At 54.8% G+C, this 17,762-nt stretch overlaps 1 protein-coding gene across 2 annotated transcripts in view; it reads right to left on the reverse strand.

Moving 5' to 3' along the window:
- Window positions 1-16,304, reverse strand: part of ST8SIA2 (ST8 alpha-N-acetyl-neuraminide alpha-2,8-sialyltransferase 2) — a gene marked incomplete at both ends in the record, with an annotated part of 40,223 nt that extends 23,919 nt beyond the window's left edge. For both annotated transcript variants that reach the window (XM_079764199.1, XM_079764198.1), the window contains one exon: window positions 16,207-16,304. In XM_079764199.1, the coding sequence (XP_079620325.1) occupies window positions 16,207-16,304 (98 nt within the window). The remainder of the gene's footprint in view (window positions 1-16,206) is intronic.
- Between the last annotated feature and the right edge of the window lie 1,458 nt (window positions 16,305-17,762).

Below are 17,762 nucleotides of genomic sequence, written 5' to 3' on the forward strand. Positions count from 1 at the left end.
TGGAGACAGATAGTCTCCCCTGTGAAGCTGCTTAAAAACTAAATTTGGAGGCAGGAAACCCTCACAAGAAAGACAAACATCCCAACAAAGGGACCGAGTCACGAGCACCCACCCAGGCCTTGGCGCTGAGAAAACAGGAGTGGGAGCAGAAAATCCCAGGCTCCACCCTGACCCTGCCTCTTCCAGAGAATGTCCTTCTGGTCCCCGGTCCTTTCTGGGGACGCCCTCCTTGGGGCTCCCACAGTACGCATCGTCAGCATCGTTAGCACAGTATTGCCATTTTTTGATCTTATTACACGGCAGGGCTCACACCGAGGACAGGGACTGCCAGCGGGCTGATGTACCGGGCACCCCAGATGTTTGCTGGAGAGAAGGAACCTTTCTGATCACCCAAGGAAGAAGGCCTCCCCAGTCCCCCAGCTTAGCTGTGTTCGATGACAGCTTTCCTCTATTTGATTACCCCCGTGTGCTTTTCTAAAACGCGGTCTGCCGAGCGTCATTTACCCGGAACGTAATTTACCCGGAACACCAATCCTGCTGTAACACCACCATTCTCCTGGTGGTGCCAAAGAGGCGGGAATAGCAGTGCCACGGAGTCTGTCTTGCGAGTGTGAACGCCTCTGTTGCGGGACCTGGCCTGGAGCAGACGCTCAGTGGGTTAGCTTGCCTTCCTCCTCGGTTAGTGGGTCCCCCCCCCCCGCCCCTTTTCAATGCAGAGCAGGTGGTGGATGAAAATAGATCAGCATCTGTTTACTGCCCTGCTTTAAAATTTCAGAGCAAGGAGGTTAGAGGCAAAGCAAAAGGACTCGCTGTTTCCAGTGAGTCTGTACTCGCCTTTCTACAGGGAAACTCAGGGAGGGCGGTGCCCAGTTGTGATGCGTTAGAGCAGTGGTCAGCAAACCGCGGCTCGCGAGCCACATGCGGCTCTTTGGCCCCTTGAGTGTGGCTCTTCCACAAAATACCACGGCCTGGGCGAGCCTATTTTGAAGAAGTGGCGTTAGAAGAAGTTTAAGTTTAAAAAATGTGGCTCTCCAAAGAAATTTCAATCGTCGTACCGTTGATATTTGGCTCTGTTGACTAATGAGTTTGCCGACCACTGCGTTAGAGAGACCTGCCTTCGTTTCAGAGATGGGGCCACTGAGGCCCAGAGAGCTAGAGCTTGTCCTTAAGGTCACATGGAAAGCCCCGATCTCCGACTCTAGACTCGTTTCCCATCATCACACGAGAACTCTCTCCCCGACCGGGCACCTTCTCTGTGCTGCGGTCGTCTTTGCGTGTCCCAGCATCTAGCACAGAGCTTCTGAACCCCTGTGCACAGCGAGGCAGATGCATTTCATGCAACCAGCTTTGTGATGACCGCAGGAGCCCATGGACCCGTCAGAGGCCAGGCGCCAGGGAGCGGTCCCCAGGCTTTCTTCTCCAGGGGCACCGTGAGGGCCTGGCACGGCGGCCCCTCACCAGAAACAGACATGCTTTCCCAGCGGGTGCTGGCTACCCTGAAACGCTGCCCGTGAAGAACAGGCATTGAGCACTTGGCAGGTGCCGTGCGCTGGGTATAGAGCGATAAACAGGGCAGGAGAGGGTCCTTCCCTTATGAAAAACCATCTTGTATAAGATGAGAAAAAAACTAGAACAAAAGGCAATATACCAGCACTGAGTCCTCGGTGGCTAACCTCCACCTGTTTCCAAGACAGAAAATAAAAACAACACCACACAATGGGGCTCTGATGAAGACCCCAAATCCCAAAGTCAATACATTTTACTTTATTTTATCTCAATTGATCTCAACTCCCCAATGTTCCAGCTTCAAAAGGTAAGATTAGGTACCATTAAGCCAGCGAGACCAGCATTGATTTAAAAACCCTCCGTGATGCTATGGGAGGGGGGAGCTTGCGGACCCTGATGAATCTCCTTGTTATCAGCTTGATTGCAGCCAGCCGGCCAGCAGCCAGCTTGGCTGATTCCCAATTCTGGCCACATCCCTCCAGTCCTCTGGCTTCTGTGTACCAGGCCATGGAGCCTGTGAGGAACCATGAACCACCCTGCTAACCATACTTAACTTTATCTGTGGACTGGGCTTTCTTTCTTTTTTTTTTAATATATATATTTTTTTATTTCAGAGAGGAAGGGAGAGGGAGAAAGAGACAGAAGCGTCAATGATGAGAGAGAATCACTGATTGGCTGCCTCCTGCATACCCCCCACTGGGGATCAAGCCCGAAACCTGGGCATGGAGCCCACAACCTGGGCATGTGCCATGACTGGGAATCAAACTGTGACCTCCTGGTTCACAGGTCGACATTCAACTACTGAACCACGCCGGCCGGGCAGTCTGGTCTTTCTTTATGGAATGAGGCAAAAGAAAAAAATGGCGTCATCTATAAATAAGATAGAACTCAATGGATTTCAAACCTGGCAGTTATACGGGAGCTCGAATAACCCACCACAACTTCTCTCCGTGGACCATGGGGAGAAATAGTTGACCCTTGAGCAACCCGGGTTGGAACTGTGCGTGTCCACTTATATGCGGATTTATTTTCAGTACTGTAAATATAATTTATCTTCCTTATTATTATTTTAATGGCATTTGCTTTCCTCTCGCTTACTTTATTGCAGAAATATAGTGTATAATACATAGAACATACATATAACAGTTGATTGTGTTCATCAATGTTTTTGTCAACAGTAGGCTATTAGTTACTAGGTTTTGGGAGTCAAAACTTATACGTGGTTTTTCGACTGCACAGGGGGTCATGCCCCTCCCCCCTGAGTTGTCCAGGGGTCAAAACTATATAAACAATTGCAGAATGTAGGTGGCAGGGGCCTTTCTGAGCCTCCAGGAATTAAGTCCCTAGTTCCTGCCCTCCCTCCCTCCCTTCCTTTGTTCTCCAAGCCAGCACTTCCTCTCTCTGCCAGGGAGCTGGAGGCACAGCTCAGCCCAGATCCTGAAATGGTCCAGCCCTCTTAGGGGCACAGTTTAGCAGGGCAGACAGATGCCGTGCAAGAACTAGGAAGTGTGAGGAATGGTGCAAGAGACATAGAGAATGCCGGGGGGCTGCAGGATGGGGGGCTAACCTCGTGGTGTTGCTGGGTAGGGAGCCTTGGGGCCGAAATCATCCTTGTCTTCTTTAAAAAAATATTTTTTACTGATTTCAGAGAAGAAGGGAGAGGGAGAGAGAAATATCAATGATGCGAGAGAATCATGGATCAACTGCCTCCTGCACGCCCCACACTGGGGTTTGAGCCCACAACCCGGGCTTGTGCCCTGACTGGGAATCAATCTGTGACCTCCTGGTTCATAGATGGACGCTCAACCACTGAGCCACACCGGCCGAGCCATCCTTGTCCTTTTAAGTCATCCACAAGATTGTTTGATTAGAGGATGCTGTGTTTGTATACTGGGCAGTTTCCCAGATACAGAGGGAAATTATCTCTGGTACTTTTTTCTGGAGAAGATTAGCTCCCTCTCTCTGGAAGTTTTGCAAGGAGTCGTCACAGCTTCGCTCTCTCGGGGGCAGGGGGTGGCGTGTGGAAGGAGGAAGACCAGCCCATTGGCACTGCGTAGACCTCATTTTCCCGGTCTGCCTTCACTGGTTTGCGTAATTTTACTTTATTGACTTAATACTTTGCTTTAAATTGACCCACTTAAAAACATAAATGAATTGATCATCAAGGAATCTTGATATCACTATCCTGAGTAGAGTACCACTATCCCTTGCCCTAAATAGAAAATAATGGCAACAATAAATACAATTACATTCTTGGCTTCCATCCCGCCCGGAGGCCGTCTTTATCCGAAGGGGCAGATGGGTTCTTAGGGGCCCCCTACACTCACCTTCCGTTGCCCCTGGAGGCCTCCCCCGTCAATTCCTCCATTTTTCATAACTGGGAGTGGAGTTTGGAATTAGACCGCAGGCTGGGCAGGTCACTAAGACCACTCAGGAACCCCCAGAACTCGAGGGAACTGTTACTGTGTGTGCCATCGGTGAAGGGGGGCCCTTGGCTGTGGAAGTGGTCACGTCTTAGCCAAGCTCACGAGGGGCTCAAGGCCAAGGCCAAGGAGTGCTGTGCTGACCAGCTTCTCTGGAGATTTCTCTCCCTGTTCCAGCTCTGAGTCAAGGTTGTTTCTCGCCCAGGCACACTGCAGCCTCCTTAAACATCTTCCGTAATCAGTTCAACCCTTCCTTAGGATTCCTTCTTGTCGTACCTCACGCCTGGGCCTCATGGGGAGAGGGACAAGGAGAGAGAAGCATCTCCGTGCTCAGGGCTAAATCCCGGCACCTGGGAAACAGTGGCTAGACCTTGATAAAACCCAGCTCTTTTTTCTCTATTTATTAAGCACGTAATTTACCTGTCTCAATTTACTTGTCCATAAAGTGGGTTTTGCAGGGGTTTTATAATAAAGGTGTGAAATGATATATGAAAAACTCTGGTGCACACAGAGGCATCCAGTAAGTGGCTATAATAATTGTCATTGCTTTTTCTGACATCCATCTGAGGGTCACTGTAGACCAACGCTGTGATGGGCACCAGGGATCCTCAGACAAGTTTGCCCTGGTGTGAGCGGCCAAGGTCACTGCCTCGGGCGGGGGCTCTGTACAAAGCTGGGAAGCCGGTAATGCCCACCGGTATTGGGAGGGAGCATACAAATGACCTAGGGTCTTATTAGGATGCAGAGTCCATTCCATTAGGTCTGGGTCTGGGGTGAGGCCTAAGATTTTGCATTTCTACCACAACTCCAGATGATGTCCACATTGTGGTCCGAGTGAACAGGGCTCTAGCCCAGTGTCCTCCCAGTGTGAGCCTCCCTTTGAGTGACAGGCCCCAGCCCAGTGGTCCTCCCAGTGTGGTCCTCACTTTGAGTGACAGGCCCCAGCCCAGTGTCCTCCCAGTGTGGTCCTCACTTTGAGTGACAGGCCCCAGCCCAGTGTCCTCCCAGTGTGGTCCTCACTTTGAGTGACAGGCTTTAGCCCAGTGGTCCTCCCAGTGTGAGCCTCACTTTGAGTGACAAGCCCCAGCCCAGTGTCCTCCCAGTGTGAGCCTCACTTTGAGTGACAGGCCCCAGCCCAGTGTCCTCCCAGTGTGGTCCTCCCTTTGAGTGATAGGCCCCATCCCAGTATCCTCCCAGTGTGGTCCTCCCTTTGAGTGACAGGCCCCAGCCCAGTGTCCTCCCAGTGTGGTCCTCACTTTGAGTGACAGGCCCCAGCCCAGTGGTCCTCCCAGTGTGAGCCTCACTTTGAGTGACAGGCTCCAGCCCAGTGGTCCTCCCAGTGTGGTCCTCACTTTGAGTGACAGGCTTTAGCCTAGTGGTCCTCCCAGTGTGGTCCTCACTTTGAGTGACAGGCTCCAGCCCAGTGGTCCTCCCAGTGTGGTCCTCACTTTGAGTGACAGGCTCCAGCCCAGTGGTCCTCCCAGTGTGGTCCTCACTTTGAGTGACAGGCTCCAGCCCAGTGGTCCTCCCAGTGTGAGCCTCACTTTGAGTGACAGGCCCCATCCCAGTGGTCCTCCCAGTGTGGTCCTCAGAAGAACCAAAGGTACCAGCATCACATGGAACAGGCGATGCAAAGGCTCAGACCCCACGCAGACCTGCTCAGTCAGAAACTCTGGGGTGGGGCCAGCACGGTGTCTGCCTTCTCCCTCAGACAGTCCTGAACCACAGCTCTGCATCCTGCCCCTGGACCCCACAGCACATGCTGCACCCAGCTTTCTTATGGGAACTGAGGGGCATGCGCCTACAAGAGAAGGGACAGCTGTATCTCAGCAGTCTCCAGCCGAGCAGGAGCCACATCTCAGGAAGAGCATTTTGGGAGCCTCTTCTCTCTTCGGATTCACCCTTGAACCAAACACGAAAGGAGGCAGGTGGTAAGAAAAGGGGCAGCTAGGGCCCTGGATCTGGGAGGGAGGGGTGCCCTGGGCTGTCTGAGCCCTTGGCCTCCAGCCTCCCTGCCCCACCCTCACTGCCCTACCATCCGGGTCTTCCCTCCATGTGGTTTAGGCTTTCAGGAGACGGATGGGCCTCTCCACTGAGTGGGGCAGGCAGGCCGGCCAACAGCATTTACAGAGGACCCACAGAAAAGTACGCATGTGCACTCCCCACAGTTCTAACTTCCAGGGGCCGGCTGCTCGGGCCACTTCCAGAAAGTGCGTTCAAGTATACGCATCACAAAAAAACGTGGTTATTTCTCTAATTCTAGGTTTGTGTCCTTTCCTCTTTTTCTCCCTCCACTCACCTCCCCACCATGCCTCTTGGCATTACACAGTTTTTTGAATTAAATAATACATGGATGTTGTGTGTTGTTGAAACCAAAATTCCACTCTTAAATCAATGTGTCTTGGGCACCTGCCAGGCGCTCTTCATGCTGATTAGGGGACAGTTCAGGCCTTCTCCAGAGTCCACGTGAAGTGACTCCCAAGCTTCTGGGAGCAGAGGTGCGGGGGAAGGAGCTTGCGGCTTACGGCTTACAGAAGAGCACGCGCAAGTCATCGCCCTCTCCGTTTACCCACTCATTCTCTCTGGATAGCGTATGCTTCCCCCCTTCATTATTTAAGCGCTGCTGACATTTACCGAGAAAGGTGTGAATTAATCCTGGCTGCCGCTCCTGCGAGCACAGCCAATATCCTGTTCTTGAAATCGGAGATGGGGAAACCCAATAGCGAGCGCCCCCACCTCAGTGGGCAGAGTCCAAGCGTGGCCACCCCTTCTTCAGCATCCGCTGAAATATCACTCCCGAGGGCGATTGTGATTGGGAGGCTCCTCTGACCTGCCATGCGTCTTTTAAAAAAAAAAAAATCTCTATCTCTATCTCTATATCTATCTATCTATCTATCTATCTATCTATCTATATATTTTAATTGACCTCAGAGAGGAAGGGAGAGGGAGAGAGAGAGAAACATCAGTGATGAGAGAGAATCACTGATGAGCTGCCTCCTGCACACCCCGCTCTGGGGACTGAGCCCGCAATCCGGGCTTGTGCCCTGACCGGGAATCGAACCGTGACCTCCTGGTTCCTAGGTCGACACTCAACCACTGAGCCACCCCGGCCGGGCCTGCCATGGGTCTTTTCCATCATCTCCAATGCTTCCAGCTTCCCTTTACAGACTCTGTGTGGCACAGACAGTGAGACTGAGAGTGCCGGGGGCCTGGGGAAGCAGGAGAAATAAGAGCAGGAAGGACAGTGACTTCAGTGACAAAAGTAGCAAGGACTAAGCAGTGTGAGCCATGGCTCAGGCCATCCCAGTTGACATCCGAGCTCCGTGTTTTCGAGCTGCGTGACCTTAGCAAGTCCCGGAACCTCTCTGAGCCTCTGTTTCCTCATCTGCCAGTGGGCAAACAGGGTGGTTACGAGGGCTAGGCAGGGTGGCCCATGGAGCTCTCAGCAGAACTGCGGGCCGGGCGTCAGCCCTGAGCCACAGGGCTCCCTGTGCCTGTGCAGTCTCCCTGCAGAAGTCTGTCCCCTCCTGGCCACCATCCTTCCTTCCTCGCCAGGCTCCAGGCTCCACCGGGCCTAAGGAAGCTGACTGCACTAGCCCTTCTCTTTGCCACAAGAAAATTCCTCCAGGCTTAATCATGTGTGTTGTTTTTCCCTTCCTCCAGTCTCTCTTCCTCTCTCCCTCTCTACCTCTCTCTCTCTGAGATAGTCAAGCAAATGCCATGCTCCAGAGCCTCCGATTCTGATGAGACTCCGTGGGGCCAGGGAGCAGAGGGAAAGCGAGAAGAAGGCAGAGTCTGTGTGTGGCGGGAACACCATCCACAACTAGGTGATCCCGAGCGCGGACATCCCTACATTGTATCGATCTCTTGGGGCTGCCATATTCCATTACGGCCTCGGCTGTAGCACCGCCCCCTTGGGCCTGTCGGTGTTATTCTTGCAGGTTTCTCTCTCCCACAGACCTTCGTGTTTGCAGGCTCCGTCCTTTGGAAATCCGAGCATGCGTGTTTCCCCACCGGATGTCATTTTTGGAGAGTTCTCATCCTTTGGAGCCTGGGTTTAAACCCCAGCACTGCCACTTCCTGACTGTGTGGCTGTGGCTGAGTTGCTTAACTGCTCTGGGCCTTAGCTTCCTCAGCTGCGTCATGACGGTAACAATAACTCAGACCCCAGGGGCTCGCCGGGGAGGTGACAGGTGTGAATATATAGCCAAAGGGCTTAGGATATGGCCTGGCACACAGCAGAGAGGACAGAAATGACCGCTGTCATTCCTGCTGACACCAGCCTCCGTGGGGAAAAGATGCGTGAGGTACTCTTCAGGATTGACTCAGAGCCAGACTATTGGATTTCAGGGGTCAGTAATATTTCCAGAAAATGGGGGTCGGGGAGTCATAGGTTAACCAACCTCTTCAGCTAACAAGGCCATCACAAGATTTATCTGCCATCTCCCTGCTTCAGGAAAGAGAGAGCATCCATGCCTTCCAGAAAACAAGAACAGCATCTCAGAATATAGAACAGTTCTCAGGAGGGGCCGGTTGGCAACTTGAAACTAACATAATTGCTGTTCGCTGCGCTGTGCTTTTTTCTTCCTTCCTTCTTTTTCCTTTGCGATCGCCCCCCAGATGCAGACCAGCATTTGGGAACCACCGACCGCAGGGTCATTCAACCTCCAGCCGTTGACCGAGGCCGGGATATTGTAGCTCGTAGCCTCACCAAGGGACCAGGAAGCAGAGCCGAGTGCGTCCGATAATAACAGGAAAAAGTGCTCGGGGAAACTCTCTGACGGCGAGAGCGTCTTTCTCCCAGAGCAATTCCAGAACTCAAACGCACCCCCACACGCCAGGCGGGAGCTGGGTGAATCAAGACTCCTTGTCTAGCCATGTCGGGTGGAGCCGCTTCCCGCCAGCCGGCCTCTAATAGACACGTCTTGTCGGGGGGCCACTGCTGTCTCCCCAGCCGGAGCAGTCCCCTGCGCCAGCGTGAAGCCTGAGACAGCTGACGTGAGAAAACCCTGGGACAAACAGGTCCCGTCAGGACACCAGGCAGCTTCCTCGCCGAGTGACGAATTGCAGGCCACCGGGGAGCATTTAAAACCAGCCCAGCTGCCACCCAGGAGAGTGACTAATCCCAACACTTAAGGACAAGCCCCAGACCAGCAGTCATTCAGGCGCAGGGGATGGGGTCCCCGGGCACTGATGGCACCTTAAGCATCTCACCCGGGGCTTCTCTTGGGGAGATGGCTTGTCTCCTGACAACCCAACACCCCCCCTCGCCCCCCCCCCCCGCCCCGTGGCATTCAGGTCCCTGCCCCTCCCTCAGGCATTTTCACTGATGTTTCCATCTGTCTGTCTGATTCACTTCTGCTGAGAGAGATGAGGCTCCGTAGCTTGTCTCGGGGCCACACAGCTGCCACAAGTCTTGACCGACCCACCCCCCAGCCCCTGGGGTGACCAGCGTTGGAAAATCAAAACCCAGCCTGCAAGTGCTATTTTAATAAAGAACATCTTTGCGACGACACACGCAGACCTGGCCTCCCATGTCGTATGCCCTCAGCATTTCAGACACACGACTCCCGGCCTCCTTTCTGGGGACCAGCCCTCGCGAGGAGACGATTGGCCCCAAGTTCAGTCTGCTCTTAATGCCAGCGTGGGTGCGGGTCAGGTGATAAAGACAGAGTGGGCACTTCGGCTCCAGGCAGGAGGAGGGTGGCTGGGGCTGTGCGGGCTAGAAAGGACTCTCGGAGAATAAAGAGCTAGAGTTCCACCTCGGCTTATAACTGAGCCGGCAGTGGGAAAACCGGGTCCTCCTCTTTTACACACCAGAAAGGGCCTTCCATTTCCACCTTGCTCCCCAACGTGCTGACCATGAACAGTGCCTTCCCTGGGCTGTGCCGCCTGGTTGTGGGGGGAGGGCGGTAAGGGGGGAAGTGGGCCTTCTGAGCAAGTGCAGGGTGTTCAATTGTTATTAGCATAGCATCGCCCTTTGCGGGGGGCGGGGGGGGGCGGGCGCAGAAGGCTGAATGCTTGTTTTTGTCATGTCCTAGGCCTGAGTTTATTCAAATGATATTTTGTGGGCTTTGTTTAATAAGCCATATACTTATCACCAGGGGCTGGGGATAAGGAAAATTAAACCATAATTGTTGAGCCCATCTCCATAGGATACTGGCATGCTCAGGGTATAACAGGAGGGGCAGCTACCCCAGACATTCTGAGGGGGGGGGGATGGGGTCTGAGAATGCTTTGCGAGGAGGTTGTTCCAGAAAGAGGAAGGCATGTGCCAAGGCCCCGAAGCTTGAAGCCACAGTGCATTCTGGGAACTGGGGACCATGTGGCATGGATGGCTGGAGCCCAGGAAGATAGAACAGGGAGGCAGGGGCTAGGTTGTATATTATCCATGCTCACAGCAAGGGGAGCCCTTATAAAATTCCCCTGTCTCTGAGAAGCATTTATAATTTGCAATTTACAACATCCCCAATTTGTCAGACCTAAACAGTTTAAAAACCCAGCAACCCTGCTCTGTAACAGGAGAGAGACCAGGGTGGTGAATTGGTTTCCAAGCTGAACACCTATTTACAATTTAAATGTGATGCTAGAAACCATTGGCAACAAGGACTTGGAACAGGCGAGTTAAAAACCAGAGTCTCTCTCCTTCCTGTTTTATCCTCCAGTCATGTTTCTATCTGAGTGAAGTATCCGGGACTGAAGAGAAGAAGGAACTTGAGGGGGAAAAAAGTCGCATCGTCTTGAACAGATATGTATGCTCCTTAGAGAGTGCCTGGCTGCCATGACTCAAAGAAAAGGTCATTTCCATTCACATCAACTGGACTCGGCCTCTAAAAGGTGCCCCTCACCTCGCTCTTGGCTGTCGGCCGTGGCTGCTCCCGGGTCAGGGAGCTGGTCAGGGCTGATGATCACAGCTCACCCCTTGGTATCTGCTACTTCCCTAGATTGGGATGAATGTTGGCTGGGGCACCAGGACTGCTGGCCCCAGTATCCTGGACGGCCTTGGTTCTGATTGGTTGGATGTCCACTCTAACAGGTCAGTACACAAGAGGGACCCGTTGTTAACTATCTTTAGTATCACCCTCGGTTCAGACCCCCCCGGTGCCTAGGCAAGTGGCATGTCTCAGCGGGGAAGGTGCCTTCCATTGACATCAGAGTCAGGTGTGCAATGGGATGGGAGCGTTCCCTCCCCATGCAGCCCAAGGGCACACCTGTGAGCCTGAATTGCTCATACCCATGGCGGGTGAGCTTGTCTGGAAAGCCAGGGGACAGTGCCATTCTGTCCTGTCGCATCACGCCGACCTTGACTGGACCAGAAGGACACTGCAGGGAGACGAGCCTGAGTCCTTCTCCAGACCTCCTCATTCACCCGGGGCCGTGGGAAGAACCCTGGGGCATGAGCGAGGCAAGCTAGTTCTGAGACCTGTACTGTCACAGTGCACCAGGGGGGAAAGGAATGCAGGGGACAGGGCGGGCTAGCAGGAGGTCAAGTGCATGTCTTTGATTTCTTGTAGAACTAAGGTCACTTGCTTTATCACTAGCAATTTACACAACCTCTCCGAGCCTCCGTGCCCTCACTCCTACACGTAACGTAGCCACAGAACTGCACTTAGTGAGGTTGGTGAGGACGGAGTGAACTAGTACTTCAAACCAGTGAGCACAGCCCTAGCCAGTTTGGCCCAGTGGATAAAGCTTTGGTCTGTGGACGGAAAGGTCCAAGGTTCGATTCCGGTCAAGGGCACGTGCCTTGGTTGCAGGTCAGCCTTGGTTGGGCGTGTGCAGGAGGCAACCAGTCCATGTGTCTCTTTCACATTGATGTTTCTCTATGTCTCTTCCCCTCCCGTCCAGTCTCTCTAAGAATCAAAGGAAAACTATCCTTGGCTGAGGATTAACAATAAATAAATAAAGGAAGCAGCACAGCACCTGGCATAGAGCTCAGAAGAGAGTCACTCTCGGTGCCACTGGCAGGTGGCCATTAAGCGGTCAGGAGGATGGCAGGTGCTCATGTCTACAAGGCACTTGGAATAGCTCTTGGCTCATAGCAAACACTCACTGAACCAATCAGTGATAACAGCCATCATCATCTTCATCTTCACCATTATCTCCATTACTTTACTATCACTAGTTACCTCCTCTTTAACCAGAGTTCTGTACCTCCTCTGTAATCAGAGGGGACGAGGGCATTGGGTGACAAAGGAGGGGACCTGGGCAGGCGTGCCCTGTCCTTAACCAGAGTGTTGCTTCTCAGGGTCAAATTTACCTAACTGTATAAAAAGAGAGGTTTCTTAGAGGGAACCCCACACTCCCTGCCTGTCCTAAGGCTCAGAGTCCCAGCCCTGGCCAGGGATGGTGTGTGCCATCTGAAGGGTATTCATCCCACAGATGTTTACTGAGTGCCTTCCGAATGCCAGGTTCCTGGGACACCACGGTAGGCAAGCCGCCGTGCCCACACCACCCTCTTGGAGGTTCCTCTCAAAACTGAAGCCCAGGGGGCAATCAGAAAAAGATTTTAGCTTATAACCTGGTCCAGTTGACTCCAGAATTTGGGGTGCATTAGTTAACCAGAGGTGGTTTTCCCAAAGCGCCACCAGGCCCCTGATTTGTTTGGGTGCTTTACAGAGAACTCATCCTTTACAGTTCCTCTTTCTCATTCAGCCTCAGGGAGGTACTAGTATTTCCACAAGCAGGTGAATTAGAAATGTAACTTACTTTTTCTTTTTTTTTATGGAATGTATTGGGGTGACATTGGTTAATAAAATTATATAGGTTTCAGGGGTACAGTTCTATAATACATCATCTGTATATTGTTCTGTGTGTTCACCATCCCAAGTCAAGTCTCCTTCCATTACTATTTAAAAAATATATAAATTTTATTGATTTCAGAGAGGAAGGGAGAAGGAGAGAGAGAGAGAAACATCAATGATGAGAGAGAATCATTGACTGGCTGCCTCCTGCACGCCCCACACAGGGGATCGAGCCCACAACCCGGGCCTGTGCCCTGACCTGGAATCGAACCGTGACCTTTTGGTTCATAGGTCGACTCTCAACCACGGAGCCACGCCAGCTGGGCTCCTTCCATTACCACTTCTCTCCTCTTTAGCCTCCTCTACCTCCCCCACTCCCTTTCCCTCGTAATCACTGTGCTGTTGCCTGTGCAGAAATGGAACTCTGAAAATCATCCCTTAGGAGTAAGAGGTGTGTCTCTCAGAAAAGCCCCGCCCCTCACCATACCGTCCGCGTTTCCCAGGACAGTGCGGGCCCTCCGAGGCCAGGACCTCAAAAGCCTCGTTTTCTAAGAAAGAGAATCAAGAGCTTCAGAAAAATATATCTCAGTTCTGTCCCTCCAGACAATACAGGTGTCATTCTTCACTCCTCTTTCACGTCTCATGCCTTGATCCTTGAACATTGACTCCGAAAAGAGGTTCTTCCTTTTCTAACGAGTCACGGGCTCCCACTGTTCATTGTCTTCCAGCTACAGCCGTCCTTTTACAGAACCGGTGCTGTGTCCCAGGGGCTGACCCGGGCAGAGGATGCGCAATCCTCCGCAGCACAGGGTGAGAGCGAGTTGGGGCAGGGTGGGCAAGGCTGGTACAAGGGCACCCCGGTCTCCATTAGGGTCTGAGGTCTCCTGGAAAGGCATATGGTGAGGGCGACAGAGCTGGCACCCCTCCCTGTCACTGTGCCAGGACACTCACCGCTCAGGGCGCCCTCTGGCTGCTCAAAGTTGGGGTGCTTACGAGGATCAAATAAGTGACTGCGTTTGAAACCTGGCTTACAAGTAGCTATAAAGGGCAGCTGGGCTTCTCGTCCTCCGCCTCATCTCCTTCCTTCCCCAGCCCTGGCAACTCCCACATATGCTTCCGCTGGTCTGAGTTCAGTGTATTTGGGGCAGATGTTGGGGTTCCTGGCGGAAGTGGGACTGGTCAAGCCAGGGGTCAGCCTCAGCACAGGGGCCCCAGAGTGAAGGACAGTGGTGTGGAATCTAACACATCTGACTTGTCTGACAATTTTTCCCAGGCAGGGGACCTCCCCCACAATGAAACGGGGGACCCTCCCCCACCCCAATGAAACAGGTCCTGGGGGCATACTCATAGCACAAGAGCTCTGGGTTTGGTTTGGTTTTATTTTTAATATATTTTTATTGTTTTCAGAGAGGAAGGGAGAGAGAGAGAGAGAAACATCAATGATGAGAGAGAGTCATGGGTCGGCTGCCTCCTGCACGCCCTCCACTGGGGAACGAGCCTGCAACCCGGGCATGTGCCCTGACCGTGAATTCAACTGTGACCTCCTGGTTCATAGGTTGACACTCAACCACTGAGCCACGCTGGATGGGCGGGTTTTAAATATATATATGTAAGCACCCTTCTGAGCTCAGGGCTTGGAGCCCATGGCTGGCTACCCTGTTGGAACAACCTGATGTGGGGAATGGGGGCTTTACAACGCATCTGGCAGGAAAGTGCAGCATTATGTGCAAAGTGATGACCTGATGGCATTAAAAACATCAGAAATCCCCGGCATGTAGACGGTATTCGGCAAAAGTTCAGTGAATGGATGAACACCCGGCATTTCTTAGGATTTTATAGCAGAACAATGGGCAGCCGCTGGTCCCGCCCTCCCAGGTGCCAAGGTCAGCGAGTGGTCTGGGCCCGGCAGAGCCCATATCTGGGAGGAAAGGGGGGGGAAAGGGGAGGTGTTAGAGGCAGGCCCTCCCCAGTGGGACCTCCATCATCCCAAACTTGGCCAGCCCATTTCCTCTCCTACCCACGCTTTGGAGTTAAACAGTGACAGAACGCTCTTGCCTGTCTGTGTGGGAGCTGTTGGCGCGCTGTGTATCAACTCAACAGCATTTGTGAAAGTTTTCGGAGCTCGTGGGGGAAACCTAAGATGATGTGGAGAAAGAGGCAGAGAGGGTTCTGGAAGAGCGGCGGGGTTCACAGGAGGAATTCTGGGGTGGCACTGTTGGACAGGGGCAGGGAGAAAGGGGGAGACCAGGAAGCGGCGCCTGCCCCAGGTGTGGGTCCGTAGCGCCTGGGCATCCTCGGCCTAGGACTCTGGCATTTCCCTTTCGAGGAAACTGTCAACCTAAGGCCCTCAACTCGTGCTGATGGGATGAAATGACAAATGGGACAAAGGAGGGGCGCACGCGGCACGGGAGCCTGGAGTGGCACCAGCCCCCTGGAGCAAGGAGCCTTCTGCCCACTCTGAGAACTCACCTTCCCAGGGCGCAGGGCCAGGTAGCTCTGCTCTGGGCCCCTCAGAACCCTCGCTGCCTCCCCACCTGCCCACTGCGGGTTGGAGGCTTTGTGTGGCGCCGAAGCAGAGAGGGGCCGGGCCCCACGTGCGTGCGGGAGGCTGCCAGGCAGGGTGCGAGTACCAGCCTCCGGGACCCACGACTGGTGTGTCCCGCGCTGCGAGTGCGCGCTCCTGGGAGTCCCGCGCTCGGGCAGGGGCTCGCCGCCCCGCCCCGCCCCGCCTCTGGAGAGATCCCGAGAAACGCTAGGGCGAGACCGCGCGCCAGGGGGCCCCGAAGACCACCGGGCGGCGATATAGACTTTCCAGAAAGGTCTCGGTCTCCGCGGGGAGAGCGCACGGGAACTCGGGGGTGCAGGGGCGCCGTGGGTTCCCTGCGCGTCCAAAGCCAGGCGAGGGCGGGGGGTCTCAGCCCAGCCCCGCGCGCTCCAGCTCTAGCGGTTCCAGCGCGCACCCCAACGCCAGGCTCTCGGGGCTGCTGCGGGGAGAGCGCGTGTGTGTCCTTCTGTACTGGGGACACTCCCCTTCCCGGGAGCCCATGCAGAGCCCTCGTCCTCCGCTGGGTCTGGGGATCCCTTCCCCCAGCGCAGAGATCCCTGCGCGTCCCTTGCCCACTTTGCCGAGGCGAGAAAGCGGCCGAGCCGGAGACAAAGAAACTCCTACCTCCTCCACTCTCGGCCCCTCCGCCCGCCCTAGACACTCCCCAGCGCCCTCCCTCGACCCGGCGACATCGCGCGTGGACACTTCGGAGAAGGGAGGGGGACAGGGGTGCGAGTCGGCTCCCAGATGCTGGCCGGCTGGAGGCTGCCCGTGCTCCCTGCCCGGGGACACCCCACCCGCCGCTCACCAAACCGTCCCGGGCTCAAGGTGCGGCCCCCCTGGCCCAAACCGCCCGCCACCTCTCCAGCTGAGCGATAGGGGGGCGCGGCGCACACAAAGCGGATTGGGGTGTGTGTGTGTGTGTGTGGAGAGTACGGGAGGGGAGAGATCCCGCCGGGGCACGGCCCGGCCGGGCGCAGCTATTTACCCGATTTCTTCTTCGATCTCCGAGATGTCTGCGAAGATGAGGCAGACCACCAGCAGCGTGAGCGCAGCCAGCATCCAGCTCCGGAACTGCAGCTGCATGGTGGCTTCGCGCCCACGGGACCGTGCGGGCTGGAGCGAGGAGCGGGGCTGGAGGGCTCAGCGGCGGGCGCCCGAGCCTCCGCGCGCGCGGTGCGCAGCCGGGCAGATCCCCTGCGCTCCCGGCGAGTCTGGGCCGGCGGCGGCAGCTGCGACAGCGGCACACAGGGGTTGCTCAGGCGCGGCGAGCCAGCTCTCCCCCTCGGCTCCCGCCCGCCCCTTCTCTCCCCCTCCCCTCCCCTTTCTTCTCCTCCCTTTCCCCGCCCTGCGTGGGGCTCCGCGCGCGCAGTTTGACAGCTTTGCTCCGCGCCTCTGCTCGCCTCCGCCCACCCCAGTCCCCTCCGATGTCCAGCCGCCCGCCTTAGCGTATCCCGCCTGCCTTCTTTCAGCTCCCAGGGGGGCTCTGGGACGTGGCTGGAGCCGGCCACTCCCAGCCTAGGGAGGCTGAGCTGGGGAGCCGCGTGCGCCCAGGTACCGAGCACCGCCCCGCCTACCCCGTCGGCTGGCTGGCAAACGCCCTTCTCCGCCCGCTCTTTGTCCAGCGCCTCCCGCTTTCTCTAAAAGTTTTCCCCGACACAAAGACCCGCACCTGGGGACAGCCCCCAGCGCGCGGCCAGGAGGCGGTTTCAGGCCGCCAGACATTTCAGCAGGATTCAAATTCGGAGGGGAGGTGGGGGAAGAGGAGGGGAGAAGAAATAGCCAAGACAGGCCAACTTTGGTGGAGACGTTGCCTGCGGTTTGTGGATAGGTGCTGAGCCCCAAGACACTCGGCACCGCTCCGCCTCCCCCTCCCTCCCCTCGCTTGGTCTCCATTGATAGATGGAGACTGGGTTCAGAGAGGTTCCCTGAGTTGCCTGAGGTCACACCGCCAAGGCTGGAACCCTAGGCTGTGCCCGGTGGAGTGGCTGCTTCTATCCACAATGTCAGACTTAGTGCCCGCCCGCCCGCCTTAACCCTTGCCGTGCTGACTCGGCCTGGGCTGCATTGCTTCAGCTCTCGCCCTCTCCTGGAAAATCAGTAGCCCCCTCTTTCCACTCCAGTCTGATCTGGATCTAAGGGCCTGCTAGAAAATATGGCTCCCCCGAGAAGTAAGGTTACCCACCCCCCCCACACACACACACCCCATACCTAATATTTTATGCTCCCCAGTCTTAGACAGTTGAACTCAATTTTTGCACCAACCCTTAGCCTAGGGTGGGAAGGGCCCCATTAAGTTTTACTGAAATGAATAGTTATCTTTGTTTTTTCTTGCACTAACTAGAACAAGCCTGAAATCAGGAAATGTAACTCCCCAGAAATCATCATGTGGTTTCTTTCTTATGACAGAAAGGGTCCCTGGGGTTTGAGTGTTGGGGGGAAGAGTCCTGTGTAGACGCTGTATGGAATGTCCTAACTGCCTGGAAAGGACTTCTGAATGAATGGGTGGGGCAGATTGTCCGTGTTCCCCCGGCCGCCCATACA

Source organism: Cnephaeus nilssonii (assembly GCF_951640355.1).
Source record: "Cnephaeus nilssonii genome assembly, chromosome: 24".
NCBI lineage: Eukaryota > Metazoa > Chordata > Mammalia > Chiroptera > Vespertilionidae > Cnephaeus > Cnephaeus nilssonii.